This window comes from Trachypithecus francoisi, unplaced genomic scaffold, assembly GCF_009764315.1.
Source record: "Trachypithecus francoisi isolate TF-2019V2 unplaced genomic scaffold, Tfra_2.0 Lachesis_group1, whole genome shotgun sequence".
Taxonomy (NCBI): Eukaryota; Metazoa; Chordata; class Mammalia; order Primates; family Cercopithecidae; genus Trachypithecus; species Trachypithecus francoisi.
In genome coordinates, this window is record NW_022681454.1 from 550,024 (window position 1) to 567,436 (window position 17,413).

General features: G+C 52.8%; 1 protein-coding gene across 14 annotated transcripts in view; it reads left to right on the forward strand.

Annotated features, from left to right (window-relative positions):
* Window positions 1-17,413, forward strand: part of PIGG (phosphatidylinositol glycan anchor biosynthesis class G) — a 76,938-nt gene that overhangs the window by 29,806 nt on the left and 29,719 nt on the right. For 7 of the 14 annotated variants that reach the window (XR_004437746.1, XM_033213360.1, XM_033213365.1 and 4 more), the window contains 4 exons: window positions 1,843-2,034; window positions 5,537-5,846; window positions 8,826-8,989; window positions 15,208-15,589. Coding sequence is in view for 9 of the 14 variants with exons in the window: in XM_033213360.1 (XP_033069251.1) it covers window positions 1,843-2,034; window positions 5,537-5,846; window positions 8,826-8,989; window positions 15,208-15,424 (883 nt within the window). In the remaining 5 variants the exon portion in view is untranslated. Of the gene's footprint in view, window positions 1-1,842; window positions 2,035-2,697; window positions 3,431-5,536; window positions 5,847-8,825; window positions 8,990-15,207; window positions 15,590-17,413 lie in introns of those variants that run through there. The other 7 variants (XM_033213358.1, XR_004437743.1, XR_004437744.1 and 4 more) reach the window with 7 other exon arrangements.

Genomic DNA, 17,413 nt, shown 5'->3' on the forward strand with positions numbered 1-17,413 from the left:
GCTCAGTCTTGGTGAGCATGTGAGGATTCCTGGGGCCACGTTAGTGTCACGGTTCTTTTGGAAGATACTTGTAAATTTACGTCAGAAGCTGCGAAATTACAGATTCTTCTGATTAATTATTGTGGGAGGCTAAGCATTAACTAAATTACTAAAACCTTGGTAACCAAAGTCATCACAGATCGGGTCCTTCAGGTAATCTGGCTGCCGTGTGCCCACACATTTCCTTTCTAGAGCAACCCCGGAGAGAGGACTTTGGTTGGTCCCCGCTCCAGAGGTGAGGAAGCGGAGGGGGAACGGGCTGACGGGAGGTTGTGCTGGGCACGCCAGCTTTGGGGTTGGATCCCAGGCGTGTAGAGCAGGGTGTGTCACGGAGCTCCGTGTCCCGGAATAGCACTGTGACACCTTGTTCCTGACTTTCCTGGAAAATGAAAGCATTAGGAGAGAACTGGCTGGCTTTCCACCCCACATGCAAGAGCCATCCCCCACCGCATTATCTGCAGTTTTGCTTACCTGAGGTCAACCATAGTCTGAAAATGTTATCCACAGTTTTGCTTACCTGAGGTCAACCGTAGTCTGAAAATATACAGTATTTTGAGACAGCGCACATTCATATAATTTCTCTGACAGTAACAATTACATTGTTATAATTGTTCTACTTTATTATTATAACAGTCCTGAAGATTGTGTAAAAACACGTGCCATTTAAAAAGCAACAATACAAAAACACACAGGTGCCCCTTCCTGGGGTGAGGCCCAGGCCCCCGTGTGGCCCCAGTCTCCCCCTCCCATCCTGGGAGGCTTTGAGGTGAGAGCTGCCGTGAAAGAAACAGAAGGGAGCCCGGCCGTCGCCGCCTCACGCTCAGGCCCGGGCTGGCTGGTGCTGCACCACTGCAGTGCGGTCAGGACTTCAGGCTCTGCTCTCTGACGAGCTGTCAACCTCTGCACCATCTCCTCACCCAGGAGCAGGTGACGGCAGACCCTGTGAGAGGCCATGCGGGTCTAGGGACGTATCGTGCGTTACCGAGTTAATGGGAGAAGGCGGGAGGAGGAGGTGAGCTGGTAGATGCAGGCCTGCCCCCGAGAGGGTACCAGGGGACAAGAGGACTCTTTATATATTTGTCACCGCCTGGCCTCTGGGCATCCAGCTCTGATGATGGGAGACCTGTTTGTGAATGAGAAGTGAGAGCTCAAGTTGACTGTCTTTTTTTCTTTTTCTTTTCTTTCTTTTTTTTTTTTTGAGATGGAGTCTTGCTCTGTCACCCAGGCTGGAGTGCAGTGGCCGGATCTCAGCTCACTGCAAGCTCCTCCTCTCGGGTTCATGCCATTCTCCTGCCTCAGCCTCCCGAGTAGCTGGGACTACAGGCGCCCGCCACCTCGCCCGGCTAGTTTTTTGTATTTTTTAGTAGAGACGGGGTTTCACCGTGTTAGCCAGGATGGTCTTGATCTCCTGACCTCGTGATCCACCCGTCTCGGCCTCCCAAAGTGCTGGGATTACAGGCTTGAGCCACCGCGTCCGGCCTCTTTTTCTTTTTTTTAATAAAATGAGATCTCCCCATGTGGCCCAGGCTGGTCTCAAACTCCTGGCCTCAAGCGATCCTTCCGCCTCGGCATCCTAAAGTGCTGGATCGCAGGCGTGAGCCACCACACCCCACTGAAGTTGACCGTCTTTTATTTGTTACACTTTAAGAACCTTCGTTTGAAAATAAAAACCAACAATTTCGTGTAATCTTTGGTTTTTGGGAAAATCAGCTATTTTTTAATACAGTTCTTTGAAAGCCACTCAGTGCAGATTGATCTCGTCACTGTTTGTTTGCTGTAATGCTGGCCTTCATCTCGTTTCAGCTCTGATCACAAAGCCGAGCTCTCTGTCCTGGCTGCCATCTCCCTCCTTGTCGTTTTTGTGCTGGTGCAGAGGGGATGCTCCTCTGTGTCCAAGGCTGCCCTGGCACTGGGGCTGCTGGGCGTCTACTGCTACCGGGCAGCCATCGGGAGTGTCCGGTTCCCGTGGCGGCCGGACAGCCAGGACATTTCCAAGTAAGTGCGTGGCAGACACGGGGCGCGTAGAACCACTTTACTCTTTGATGGACTGAGAAGACCCTGCCAGTCTTCACAGCATTGGCGTTTGGTATTTGTGGATTGTGATTGTGTCAACAGCTGCTGAAGTGTAAGAAAACCCCAACCAGCCCCGTTGTTAGCACTTTTTATGTTTTATGTGTTACTTTTAGAAGAGAAATCACTTGGAAGTAAGATTGTTTTAAATTTAAAATAAAACCTTCAAGGTGTGTGATGGGACAGACAGATGAGTATGAATCGGTTTCTAAGTGAGTGGCAGCACGTGATGACCAGGGCTCTGTTTTCCTGGTCAGGGTGTAATTGGCGATGAGGATGACGAGTGGATGTTTCCCAGCAGTTGGGAGGCGAAGCTTGCTGGGAAATCACACTGTTCTCATAATTTATAATGAGCCCCCATGAGGGGCCAGGAGCTCCTGCCGACTGGTGGGAGGGCTCAGTCAGGAGGACCATTTTCTTCGGGTCAAGGCAGCCATGTTTCTGGTTCTAACAGTGTGGTGGTGAAACAGGCTTCTTCTCATCCTCCCGAGTGGGATGAGCAGAGGCCGTTGTGGAGGGCCGCTTGTAACGTGTGGGTGACCCTCTGTTTAAACTTATATAGCTGACTCTATTTCCATTTACCGCAAGAATATAAGCAGAGGCAGGAGCCTGGACGGGACAGAGGCATGCCCACTGAAGTGCCCTTCACACTTGCAAAAAGGAACAACCAGGGTAGCTATCCAGCAACAATACAGTGATCCTCCCAGTGAGGTCAGTGCTCTGTAAAGGAGTCTTCTGGCTGTTAGCAGCTTGTTTGCACAGAACAGAGAAGCATGTTGTGGAACAGTGGGCTGTAAAACGGTGGTATGACCCCAGCTTACTAAGTGTGTACCTGGTTTTTTTTGTTTTTTTTTCATACTTAATATGAAAGACTACATACTGAAGATACTGATGATTATATTTAGGACCCGAAATCATAGATTGTGGTCTTGCTTTTTACTTATTTTTGTATCTTAGCGATGTCTAGAGTTAACAAGTGTTGCTTTTCTAATCAGAGCAAAAGTCAAGGTGACTGCTAAGGGCTGTGGCCAGTCTGAGGAGTGGCCGTGGGGCTCCAGGGCACTCCTGGAAAGACCTCCTGGCTGAGTGGGGAGTAAGGGGTGGGGGTTAGGGTGAGCTGTGGCCTGGCTGAGGCAGTGGCAGTGTAGCAGACCCTCAGTGTGGAGAGGATGCTGACGGGCAGGTACCAGCAGTGTTCTGTGGAGATGTCTCAAAGACTGTTGACTTTGGAATCTGAGACTTTGGGCTCATCCAAATGGATGTTACATTTGGGGGTGTGTGTTTAGGATGCAGTGCGTGAATAAATTCGTTTCCTCACAGATCTGTGCACTGAATTTCAGCATCACTCATCTGAAGACCTTGGCCCTCTTCCCTTCCCTGGCCTGCTTCCTGCAGCATGTAATTTGCTAGTGTCCAGAACTAGCCAGTGTGCCTTTTCTTTCTACACGCACTGCCTGGTTCACCTTCTTCCTGTAAAGTGCTTCCGTCCTTTGTCCCCATCTGTCCCGATTGTAAATAGGTCCTGGCTGCAAATGCATCCTGGCTCTAAATCATTGTAACAGCTGCCTCTCTCCTGTCAGTCCCTCAGGCGTTGCCATCCACTGATAGTCTGAAATCCTTTGCACTCAGTTCCTGACTCTCCTCCACTCAGAAGCCTAGGGATGGCTAGAGTGGAGGTGGAAGTGGGGTGGGCCTGGATGAGCAGGATCAGGTGCTGCCCGGCCAGGGGAGGAGGAGGACCCACCAAAGGCCCCAGATGATGCCCGCATCTGCTCACTACCGTCCTGCTCACCACCCTTCTGCCCACCACCCTCCTGCTCACCACCCTCCTGCCCTGCCATCCTCCTGCCCACCACCCTCCTGCCCACCACCCTCCTGCCCTGCCATCCTCTCTTGACACAGAAACCAGTCCCTTCTATGAAACTTCTCCAGTAATTGTGACCTTTGCTGATTTCTCCCTTCTTTGAATGCAGATGGGCCTATAATTCACTCTCAGCTTGGCACACACCTTGACCTGTGGGGGTTGCCAGGTATCTGACCCCAGCTCCTCAGCCAGGATGTGGGCCCCTCGTGACAGCCACACTGCCAGGCACATGGTATACAGTGCTCAGGCTGTTTGAATGAAACTGATCGAAGTTTAATTTTTTTTTTTTTTTGAGACGGAGTCTCGCTCTGTCGCCCAAGCTGGAGTGCAGTGGCTGGATCTCAGCTCACTGCAAGCTCCGCCCCCCGGGTTCACGCCATTCTCCTGCCTCAGCCTCCCCAGTAGCTGGGACTACAGGCGCCCACCACCTCGCCCGGCTAGTTTTTTGTACTTTTTAGTAGAGACGGGGTTTCACTGTGTTAGCCAGGATGGTCTCGATCTCCTGACCTTGTGATCCGCCCGCCTCGGCCTCCCAAAGTGCTGGGATTACAGGCTTGAGCCACCGCACCCGGCCATTTAATTTCTTAATGTACAAAACTTTCTAAGAAAATCTAATATAGAAAAATTCAGTTTTCACAATATTACGGTGATATAAAAAATTTATGATGATTTTAAATGATCAGCTTTTGCAGGATATATGAAGTATTTCATTTACAAAACTTATTTAAAATATTATGTTTTAGGAACATACGTGTTTTGTGAGATGAAATTTTTTGGTCATTGTATCCTTTACAGATAACCATCATAAAAGTACTTAGCATTTACTGAGCGTACTGTGTGCCAGACACTCTCTACATTCCCTTGCTTAATTCCGAGGATGACTTTGTGAAGTGTAGAACCATTTTCTCTCCATTTCACAAACAGCAAAGCTGAGGGTCAGAAGTCTTGATTGACACGCCCCGCGTCGGAGAGCCAGTGAGCAGCAGGGCCTGGGCTGAGCAGAGCTCTGCCTTTTTCCAGAGCTGGCAGGTTGGACGACTGCACCATTGCATGCGTGTGCGCCTGTAAACATGCAGGTGCTTGTGTCCCCATAACTGCATATGTGTGTACCTGTGAATGTGCAAATGCTTTAAATCTGCCCAGTTGTACAGTTAACGTTTATGAACTTACAGCAGTTTTTTAGAGGTGAATCTTATACCAGTGCATTGAGTGTTTTTTAATTGTGCAAAGCAGGCGGGGCACAAGGGCACCTTGGCTGGTGCCACCAGGTGATCCTTGGGCCAAATGAGTAAGATCTCCCTGAAACCAACCCCAGCAGAAGAGTCTGCACGAGGACACACCTGTGGGCCTTTGGCAGTGGCTCCTCAGGGCTGCTGTGCGGAGGAGACATGCCCACGGCCGTGACGGGACCTGGGGGGTAGGGAGGGTGCCGCAGCTCCTTTAGCCAGCAGTGCTGGGACATTTACTGGTTCCCTAGGCAGACAGGTGTGTTTTTCATGGGAAAATGTTTTTGAATTTTTCTCACTGGTGCTAATGAATCTAACTTGTTTTGCTTTTTTTTAGGGGTATTATTGAAGCTCGTTTTGTTTATATCTTTGTCCTTGGCATTCTGTTCACGGGCACCAAAGACTTACTTAAATCTCAAGTCATTGCTGCAGACTTCAAACTCAAGACTGTAGGTTTATGGGAGATACATAGTGGATTAGTTCTTCTGGCAGCCTTGCTCTTTAGACCACATAATCTTCCGGTCTTAGCATTTAGTCTCTTGATTCAGACTCTCATGACTAAGTTCATCTGGAAGCCCCTGAGGCACGATGCGGCTGAGATTACTGTGATGCATTATTGGTTTGGGCAAGCCTTCTTCTATTTTCAGGTAGGTTTTCATTATTATCATGGGTAGAAGACTTCACTTTTTACATATTTATTTTAGATTTTTCTTTGAGAAAATTTTACCAGACGTTGGAAAGTTACAATGTTTGTTTAGCGAAAGAACTGTCAGTATGGCATGGTGAATGATGCTGAACTCCCGTGTGTATAAAGTACAGCCGGTTGTTTAAGACAGACGTCCCAGGTGTGGATATGTGGGTGCTTAAGACAGCGGATTGCTGCTCTGCCGGGCCAGGCCTGGGTTTATTTATTACAAGCAGTTCAGGAAGCACAGACATCCCGTTGTTCACTTGCTTCATTGATGGATATAATAATTGTTCTCGTTCATGCCCTTTGCCCCTGGTGTCTGGGCTGTCCACACTGGGGGCCATTTGTTCCCCCCGATTGTTAGCTCCCTGAGGCCTGGTGGGTCGCAAGGGCTTCTGTCCAGTGTTAAAGACCCATCTCAGACAAGCCCAAACCACCTCAGTTATGAAGAGACATAGATGGACAGGTAGGTGGGGCCTCAGAGGGATCCAGCCTCATCCAGCCTCCCGGCAACCTCAGGAGAGCGGGCACAGGCTTGCTGGTTCCCTTCCAGCCCCGACTCCCAGGCTGAGTCACTTTGCACCAGCTGAGCATCGTGGTTCCATTTTTGTCTTTACCCTGAGGTCTGTATTTTCTTGGTGTGCACCGCTGTCTGCCTCTCCGCTGTCTCATCCCAGGAGGCTGTGCAGTTCTTTGTGTCCCGACAGGGCCTCTCCTCCATCCTCTCCTCCTTTCCCAGTGTTCCCAGCCTTTCCCGTGGAACAGCCCATGGTTGCAGGATTTTCTGTCTGTATGTCTGTCCCTCTGATCCTGAAGCCCAAAGGTGGGGTAGGCGTGACGTTACAGAAGTCTGTGTCTTCAGGTACAATGAGTAGGTGGCCAGTGGCCAGCTTCTTAGCCCCATCCTGGTGCTTCCCCGACCCTTCTGACCCGCTCAGGCCCCTGCAGGTTTCCCTGCCGTGTCCACACAAGGCACAAGGGTGTCCCCAGCAGAACTGCGGGCCTGGATGCTGGTGTCCAGCACGTTCAAGCCAGGTGGCCTCTGGCAGGCTCTTGTCACACCTTCGTTTCCTTATCTGTAAACCGGGGATAGTGGTCTCCCGGCCTCCCCAGGAGCCAGCCCTCCCTGGTCTCTCCGCCTCCCCACGGCTCCTGTTTTGAGGCTGAGTCTGCTGCCCCTTAATGTTAGATCTCCTCCGGGAGGAACCTGTGGCTTTGCTGCCCATCCCTGCTTCCTGCCCTCAACTGGGCAGTTCCTTAACAGACCGGGGATCAGGAATGTGACTGCCCTTGCTCATCTGCTGGCCCTTCACATTCACCCAGTCCCCGGGTCTCTCTGCCTCCGTTTCCTCCGTTTGATGAGGATAATTACGAAGCACGTCAGGACTGTTGGCTTTAATGAAGTCATGCAGGTAAAGCTGCTGTGCAGCTACAGACATGTCTGCGTGGCTGGCAGTCTCTGTGCCTGGCTGAGCCTGCTCAGAGCCACAGTGGCCTCCCAGTTGTCCTCCTCCCGTGCTCCCATTGTGGCGTCTGGGACTCTGTCCCCCCGCCGCCCTCCAGGGTCTCCTGCTGCTTCTGCCTGTTTGCTATCTCCTCAGTCTCCCTGCAGAAGGGCTTCCAAGTGGAGGATTCACGTGACTGGGGAGGTGCCGTCCAGGAGAGGCGGTAGCCGTGAGTCCAGTGGGTCTCAGGGGAAGCCAAATCGAAGGGCTGGGGCCTAAGACAACAGGGATAGGAGTCAGCGCACATCTGTGAGATACTGAGGAAGCAGCATCAACATGACGTGGGGACCCCCTGGGCCCACAGTTGTCTGCATGGAAAGGGAGGAAGGAGTCAAGCTGGTGAACACCCAGCCAGTGTTTTGTGGACATGAACAGTTCTGGTTCTGGAGGGGGATCTTTGTTGGGCTTGGGGTCTTCATTGGGCTTGATAGAGACATGTGCTGTCAGACTGTAGATGTCATAAGTTTCTGAGGAAGGGTCAGCATGACAGGCAAGTGACAGACATCAGAGTCAGTAAAGATGGAGCGTGGAGAGGCAGGGCCTGGGAGCAGAGAGGAGGGGCCTAGGAGTGGAAGGGTGTGGTCTTGGAATGGAGAGGCCCTACCTGGGAGTGGAGAGGTGGAGCCTAGGGGTGGAGGCGGGTTCTTGGAGTGGAGAGGTAGGGCCTATGAGTGGAGAGGCAGGGCCTGGGACCAGAGAGGCAGGATCTCTCAGACCTCTTTTTGGGATCCAGAATCACTAGGAGCAGGGTAAGCTGTGTGGCATCAGCCCTTGCATCCTGCAGAGAGTTAACCTACCAGGGCTGGGCCGGGACTGGCCAGAATCTTGACAGATGAAGTTTGACGAGACCAGGTGAGTCCTCATGGTCTGATACGTAAGCCAGATGTGAGTTACCAATTTGTACCGGGGCTGTGCTCCCCTGGCGACTGGCCTGCCCTCCTCCGTGTAACCCACTCGCAGCGCCTCACTGTAGATGGGACCTGGCTGGGTGCCCGTTCTAGTCTTCAGCCCAGCTGCCCCCTTGGCTGGGCCCAGCATCTGTGCCTCTCAGGGCCATATGCGCCCCCTCGGATGGGGGTCCTTGAGGGGAGGTCCGTGTGCTTAAGAAAAGTCGATGGGTCTGGACAAAGGTCTGAGATGTGCCGCAGTCAGCCAGCCAGTCTGTGTGTGTGCCCTTCCTCAGAGGGGGCCACAGCTTCTGCACAGATGGCTCACGTGCCCCTCCATAGCCTGGGCACTGCAAGCGGGGGAGGGGGTGCCACCCAGGCAAGGCCAGCTCGGCGGTCTGAAGGAATGCCTGGGCAGCCCCCTCTGACCACACGTGTGTCTGTGCTGGCATGGTTATCTGGGCTGTGTACACGTTTCACGCTAACATCATGGCTGTTGATGCCACGTGTTGTGAGGCCTTAGTCAGCTCTTCTCCTGTATTCCAGGGCAACTCCAACAACATTGCCACCGTGGACATCTCCGCAGGCTTCGTGGGTTTAGACACCTACGTGGAAATCCCAGCCGTGCTCCTGACAGCGTTTGGGACGTATGCGGGGCCTGTGCTCTGGGCCAGCCACTTAGTGTACTTCCTGAGCTCAGAAACACGCAGGTGAGGTGCCCCTCTGCCGTTCAGCACAGTTCTGGGGGCCGGCTGCCTGGTTTTAAGGGTCCTACTTTGTTCCATATGCAAGGGGGTCTGAGCTCCATGGATCCAACAGTCTTTTCAACAGTTTTCTTTTCCTTAAATAAGCAACAGTCCAAAGCTCAAGGACCAGAGGCCAGCCTGGGCGGTCCGTGTAGGGCCAGGGTCAGGTCTGACAGAGTCTCTCTGGGCTCCCCAGGGTCGGGTCTGATGGGGTCTCGCTGGGCTCCCCAGGGTCGGGTCTGACGGGGTCTCGCTGGGCTCCCCAGGTCACACCAGTACATGGTTTCTAGAGACACAGGAAGGAAAATTCCTTTCCTGCCACCCAGGTTTGTCTGCTGGCCGGTGGCCAGATGGAGGGTGGGTAGTCCTTCCCGTTTGGGACATGAAGAGAAAAGACGGCTCTCGGCCCCAGAGACCCTGGTGGAGTGCGCAGGACCCTGGAGAAGGCTCCTGGTTGGGGCCGTGCCTGTTCTGAGTCGTCCTTGAGTAGCTGGGGGCATGTGTCTTCTACACATAGGCTGATGGGCTGGGTTGGAAAACAAGGGGGGCGCACAGGGAAGTTCAGAGACCTGAGTCCTGTCCCCTGTTGGTGAGAAGTGCCTTCAAGCTGCGTCTGGCCTGCCCTCCATGCTCTCCTGCCTGGTCCGCCTCGTTCCCTCCAGTGAGCCTGAGGTCTCCTTACTGACACCCACACGTCTCCTGGCAGCTTTGTGCAGAAGTTCCCCCAGGGGACCCCAGATCAAGGGTGCAGCCCCCCCAGTCCACACGCCTGTCTCCTAGCAGCTTTGTGCAGATGTCCTCTCCGCCGGGGGACCCCTGATCAAGGGTGCAGCCCCTCATCCACACGCCTGTCTTCTCTGCAGCATTCCCACCGCCGCACGCACTCTGCGTCCTCATCACGTTCCCACCGCCGCACGCACTCTGCGTCCTCATCACGTTCCCACCGCCGCACGCACTCTGCCTCCTCATCACGTTCCCACCGCGGCACGCACTCTGCGTCCTCATCACGTTCCCACCGCCGCACGCACTCTGCGTCCTCATCACGTTCCCACCGCCGCACGCACTCTGCGTCCTCATCACGTTCCCACCGCGGCACGCACTCTGCGTCCTCATCACGGTCCCACCGCCCCACGCACTCTGCGTCCTCATCACGGTCCCACCGCCGCACGCACTCTGCGTCCTCATCACGGTCCCACCGCCGCACGCACTCTGCGTCCTCATCACGGTCCCACCGCCGCACGCACTCTGCGTCCTCATCACGTTCCCACCGCCGCACGCACTCTGCGTCCTCATCACGTTCCACCGCCGCACGCACTCTGCCTCCTCATCACGTTCCCACCGCGGCACGCACTCTGCGTCCTCATCACGTTCCCACCGCCGCACGCACTCTGCGTCCTCATCACGGTCCCACCGCCGCAGGCACTCTGCGTCCTCATCACGTTCCCACCGCCGCACGCACTCTGCCTCCTCATCACGTTCCCACCGCGGCACGCACTCTGCGTCCTCATCACGTTCCCACCGCCGCACGCACTCTGCCTCCTCATCACGTTCCCACCGCGGCACGCACTCTGCGTCCTCATCACGTTCCCACCGCGGCACGCACTCTGCGTCCTCATCACGTTCCCACCGCCGCACGCACTCTGCGTCCTCATCACGTTCCCACCGCCGCACGCACTCTGCGTCCTCATCATGTTTCTCTCTTGCTCCCCCAAGAAAGGCGGCTTCGTGAGGCAGGGGCTTCACCAGCTCTGTTCACCACAGCATGTTCACCACAGCAGCCTCCGTGCCTGGCCTGGCGGAGTCAGGTGTGAGTGGAGTGCAGGGAGGTGGATTCTGTACCTCCCAGCTTGGTCTGGCAGAGACCCCAGTCCTGCAAAGTTATTTGACTCACATGTGCCTGGTGTTCTCATCTGTAAAATGGCAGTTGCTGGGGGCTCCATGGCGGGCACTTAGAAGTGTTCTCAGCCTTGCAGGGGCTAGTGGCCCCTGCAGCATCTGCCAGAGTGCCCCATGCTCCACGCTTGTCCCTGCTGCCAGCCACAGTCACGAATCCCCGCAGCACCTGTGTGTTCCTCCGTGTGCTGAAATCGCGTCCCATGGCACAGCCTCCTCCGCAGCAGGCGAGCGTCTGAGGCACGTGCTGGGTGGCTTTCGGCACCTCAGCCAGAGCTTCGCGTGTGTCCTGTGGTGACCAGAGGCCCCAGTCCTGCCGGGAGCCCCAGGGAGCGCGCTGTGGCCTCTGCTGCACAGTGAGGCTGGAGGGCTCCTACGTCCTCCCATGACTGAACAGTCTCGCGGTGCTGACTGCCGAGTCCCCATGCCAGCCCTCCCAGGACACTTAGAGGCTTCTCCTGCGGAGCTCCCGGTGACTCCACAGAGCACTCTGCACGTTTCTGCGGCCCCGCTCCGCCCTCTGGCTCTGCTCCACAGCTTCGTTCACCAGGTCTTCCTCTCAGCTCCACCCAGGCCCTCTCCCCACCTTACTCGCCTCCCCAGACCAGCTCCTGAGACCCAGGCCACAGGGACCCTTGCCCTTGCCTCCAGACCCAGATGCCCAGCCCCCTGTCGACGTTCCACAGAGGTGTCCTCAGGCTGACAGGACTGAGGGGCCCTTTACAGGACATGCGGGCAGGGCCCACGCACCCAGGCACACACACCTGTGCCCTGCCTTTGAGCTTTTCCCACCCTAAAAGGAGCTCCTGGCCGCTCACCTCCTGTGTTGAGGCTCTCACAGCATGAATGCTTCTGAGCCAAAGGAACCGTCCAGTCCACCATGGTGGAAGTGCTCACGCCCCACAGGCTCGGTGGCCGGGCTGGACCCCTCAGTTACTCTCAGGTTTCCGTAAGGGGTCGGGGAGCATTGGCCTTGCTTTAGCGGTGGGAGGCATGTGCTTCCCACAGCTGACATGGGAGCCTTTCCAAGGTGAGAATCGCTTCCTGGCCAGACTGCAAGCTTCCCAAGGACAGGAATACCTGAGATTCACCTGTATTTTCTTCAGGTGCCTGTGGACGCTTGACATGCCCACTTTGGGGCAGTCTGTGGACAGACCCCTGTAATTTACAGTCACTGCTGAGCTTGTCATCACAGCAGAAAGCTGAGGTTCTGGGGGCGGAAGCCAGCAACAGACCAGCCTGGGAGACGCCCCCCCGTGGCGGGGCTGTGTGGAGACGCCCGTCCCAACTTAGGTTCTGTGTAGAAGCGAACGTCTGCCGTGAGACCCCTGCTCAGCGCCCGCCGGTCTCTCATTGTGTGAGGCCAGCTGCGTGCTCACACTGGGCTTATAGAAACAGGAGGCCCCGTCCTCGGCCGTCCAGGGTGGGCTGTCAGCACGTCGTGTGGTCAGGTGTCAGGACAAGCAGGCGTGAGTGCGTGGAGGTGCACCCGCCTCCACCCTGGAGAACAGATGTGCTGCAGCTGTGCACGGCGTGATCAAGCACCTGCTGTGTGGACGGCGCACCTGCCAGTGGCCAGCTGGGGACTGAGGGCTGGAAGCCCTTGCCCGGCTCCTCTCTCCGTAGGTTTGGTCATTGGCCTTGCAGCTGCCCTGGGGCTTGCAGATTACAGTTTGATGGACCAGGCACTTTTCACCTCTTACATAGCCAGGCAGTTTGTATTTGGGAGGGAAAAAGACAAATGGAAGCATGTTTTTAAAGTGAGGTGAAGGCATTTTGATCCGTTGGAGAGGGTCACATGATACTTTTCCTAGTCAAGGAGCATTTCTCCTTCATTTTACAGGGTTTTCTCCTTCCCTTTTAAAAGCTTAAAGCATCAAGTTTTACTCGTGGTTTCTATTTTGTTTCAGTAGAGTAGGAAAACTGTAACTGGGTTTAAATGGTAAACAGAAAATACATTTCCAGCAGGTCAAAAACGTGGCCCTGAGTGGTTGGCAACCCTCTGTTCCAGGGGCCGGCGTCGGGCTGGCACCCCGGGCTGCCTGCTCCCCTGCAGTGCACATGGCTCTTTGCTGAGGTGGTGGGAACTGCAAGCCGTCATCTTCTAGATGGGTAACGCTAAAAACTGTTAAACTGAAGTCAAGGTGATACCATGCCTAAGCCACAGCTTCCCGCACGCTGTCTGGGTAGGATGGGGCCACGGCCCACTTAGCCACGAAGCTTCCTGCAGAGTCTGTTCAACTTTTCCTGGGTGTTGCTGTCACCAGGGGGTGTGTCGAGGACACCTTGGGGTCCACCTCCCTGTGGGTTCCCCCGGCCTGTGGGACTGGACACTGAGTGGTGACCAGTGGTATGGGATTGGGGAACCTGCCTAAGGAGCCTGGGCCTGGCAAGGAAACAGAGGCACCAGGGCTGCCCACAGGGAGATCCCAGGGTCTGAGTGTTTGACCGGAGTGCATGGCAGGCTGAGGTGAAGGAATGTTTGGAGAAGCCAGGAGGAAGAAGGGGCCCTCCAAGGCCTGAGATGGCGAGGCAGTGAGGGGCTGAGGTGAGGCTGTGGAGGGGTCAGCCTGAGCTCCCTGCCAGAGACAGTCGCTGGGGGCATGAAGTACCAGGCACCTCCGGCCAGAGACAGCCCTGTCCTTGGCCCTTCGTGGCTGTTGACGCCCTTTCCTGAGCAGTGAGCCCTGTAGCAGGATCCACTTACAGGACACCCTCAAGTAGCACCTGGCGGAGCTGCTGGGCTGACAGGACTGAGGAGCCCTTTACAGGACATGCGGCGGGGCCCACACACCCAGACACACACCTGTGCCCTGCCTTTGAGCTTTTCCCCACCCTAAAAGTAGCCCCTCACCGCTCACCTCCTGTGTTGAGGCCCTCAACAGCATGAATGCCTCTGAGCCAAAGGAGCCGTCCAGCGTGGTGGAAGCACCCACACCCCGCCCACACTGGACTTTAGAGGCGCCTGGCTTTGTGTCAGCAGTGCCCTGAACGTCTCTGCACGCTGGCATGCTTGCACGAGTGTCTGCGCAGTCAGCACAGGCTGCCCCGTGAGCGCTGGAAGTCATGCTTAGGGAGACCAGGCAGTGGCAGAGTGGGACATACGGAACAGGGAGACCAGACAGCCGCGAAGTGGGACATACGGAACAGAAAGCACAGACAGGTCAGCTCAGCACTCACTGCTGCTTTTGCGGTGAGGCCAGAAAGCCAGAACTTAGATTTGGATCCTGGAAGGCCCGGCCTCTGAGGGTCTGAGGGCTGCCCCCTGGGCCCTTTCTGACAGGACTTGGTCAGAGGTCATGGATGAGGCATGGAAAGTGCCCAAATAACAGAATTTATCATTTTTCAATAATCACAGACTCACGGGAAGTTGTTTTGAGGAAGAGATTTATGTAATGTGTTGGTGGGTTGAAAACTAGGGGAGTGCATTAACATACTTCGAGGGGTGGCTCTTATTCTGAGAAAAGGAGCTGTCTTTCCCTGTGGATTTGCTCAGCAAACCCCGCTGGGCCAGTGTCTGTCCCCAGACCAGACGGACTGACGTGGTCCTCCACACAACAGCAGGGAGAAAAGCTCAGAACTTATGTTTGTTTGTAACTCGCCCTTTTGTGATTTTCTATTCATTGTTTGTATTTTATAATGCATGTGATATGGTAGCACATGGATATGTAATTTTTAAATAACTGTGCAAAGTCTGGGGGTGCGTTTTTCAGAGCTGCTTTACAGACAACGGTGGCAGACGGTGGCACTGCTGAGCAGTTGGGGCTGCAGCTCACGTCCCCTCGGGCGCCTCCGTGCCTTGTGGAGACACAGACCTCTGCCCACTCCAGACCAACCACATCCAGATTTCTGTGGGGAGGGACTCCAGAGTGGCACTTCCAGCACACACTGTAGGTGATTTTTACATACAGTCGAATTTTAGAGGCATTTCTGGAGAGCTCAAGGTGTGTGTATGGGACGTGGTAGCCCTCACCCGTCCTCCTCCTGTTTACTCTGCTTCAATTTTCTTCATGAATTTGTCTCTTGACATGTTACGTATCTGGTGTCTCCTGCCTCCTTCACTAGAACACAGCCTCCAAGGGGGCAGGATGGGTTTTCCCGTCTCCCGGGCATCTGGAGAGGCACCTGTCCCAGCACCATAGTGACTGGATGTGTGTGTGGAAGAAGGAACGCGGTGCCCTCTAGTCCAAGGGCAAGAGCTACTGGAGTCTCTTTGAAAGTAAAAGTGTTGTTACATGCGTGGTATGTAAGTGGCGTGTGCTAATACACATTTTCTTTCTTTTTAACAGCAGTTCAGCACTGAGTCATGCTTGCTTCTGCTACGCGCTGATTTGTTCTATTCCAGTTTCCACATATATCGTTTTGGTGACATCTCTGCGTTATCATTTATTTATATGGAGTGTATTTTCTCCAAAACTTCTCTACGAGGGAATGCATCTGCTCATTACAGCTGCTGTCTGTGTATTCTTCACGGCAATGGATCAAACCAGACTCACACGGTCTTAGACTAAGCTGAACACTGGAAAAATAATACATGCTTAAAGTCTGCTGTTATTCTAAATTGAAAGATGTGAATTCAACAAAGTTGAGGAATAACTAATTTCTTTGACTACTATACTTGAATTTAGACTAAGTAGTAAATAGTCTAATAAAATGTCACTTTAATATACAGTTTGTATCATATTTCCCCTATTGACAATCACTCTAGAAGCTTCTGAACTTTTCATTTCCTCTGAATAAGCTATGGTATGACCCAAATATGTGTTTAAATCAGTGAATGAAAAGTTTCTGGTGCTTTTTAGAGAGTCCAGGAGCTCTGTGGGAGGAGGCACCCGGATTACCTTACGGAGCACTGAGCTCTTAGAATCCTGCAAACCACTGAGGGCCCCAGGGAGCTTTGGTTTATGAGGGTTACACGTATCAGTGTTGATGGCATTTGAGATGAAAACTAAGATAAAAAATTACTCATTTATAAATCTTACTGCATATTAATATAACACTTGAAGGAAAAATAACTATATTTTCCAAAACAAAAAAGTTCAGCAAAACCCAGCACTTTGGGAGGCCAGAGTGGGGGAATCACTTGAGCCCAGGTGTTTGAGATCAGCCTGGGCAACATAGTGAGACCCTCATCTCTCCAAAAACTTCAAAAATTAGCTGGGCATGATGGGACACACCTGTGGTCCCAGCTACTCAGGTGGCTGAGGAAAGAGTATTGTTTCAGCCCAGAAGTTCAAGGCTGCAGTGAGCTGCGATTGCACCACTGTATTCCAGCCAGGACAACAGAGTGAGACTCTGTCTTTAAAATAAAAAATAAATGTTTAATGAGAAAAATGATACTGTTTTACATTTTTACAAACCTCTTTCATGCCTGGCCTAATTGAAGCTAGTTGGATTCTATGTTTGACCTGTTGTGATATGTGTGTTTGGTTAAAATATAAGAAAATCGGCTGGGCATAGTGGCTCATGCCTATAATCTCAGCACTTTGGGAGGCTGAGGTGGGCGGATCACCTGAGGTCAGGAGTTCCAGACCAGCCTGGCCAACATGGTGAAACCCCATCTCTACAAAATACAAAAATTAGCCAGGCATGATGGCAGGTGCCTGTAATCCCAGCTACTTGGGAGGCGGAGATTGCAGTGAGAGAAGATTGTGCCATCACACTCCAGCCTGGGTGACAGAGTGAGACTCTGTCTCAAAATAATAATAATAATAATATATGAAGAACATACTGCCTCACACAGATCAGTAGTTGGAAAGAGGAGGAATATTTTAATGTCCTTTTTCTGATCATTGTGGATGTTCTTTTTTGATACCAACACCAAATCTTTTTTGATGCCAACACCAAAACTCAACAAATGGTAGTTTTCTGAAGGTTAGTTGGACAAAAAGAAAAGAAACACGTGCATATGAAAACTAGTGAAATGCTATTGAGGGTTGTATTTGAATTAATAGAATTGCGCCCACATCGTTTTCCTGGTTTTGATCTGTTTGTGTAAGATACCGTCATTGCGGGGAGCTGGGTGAAGGATACATAGAACTCTCTACTATTTTTGCAACTTCTTGTGAGTCTTCAACTATTTCAAAATAAAAGTTATTTTGAAAAAGAAAAGGTTAGCTGCCATGTGGAATCTGAAATCATATCAATGAGCTTTCATGTCCTAATGCATTACAACACATTGACCTGTCTTGCACCCTGAATGAAACTTTTACCCAAGAGTGATTCTTAACATCTGCATTGTTGTTTGGAAGATAACAATTCACTGAATGATAAAGGTTTACGAATGTTCATCATTCCATAACAAAATCACTTATTTATATCACTACCGAGCTCATCAGAAAAGTCTTTAAAGATTGAATGGTGGCTCACACTTGTAATCCCAACACTTTGGGAGGTTGGGGAAGCAGGAGGATCGCTTGAAGCCTGGAGTTTGCCACCAGCCTAGGCAATGTAGTGAGACCCTATCTCTAAAAAAAATTTTGAAAATTAGCCAGG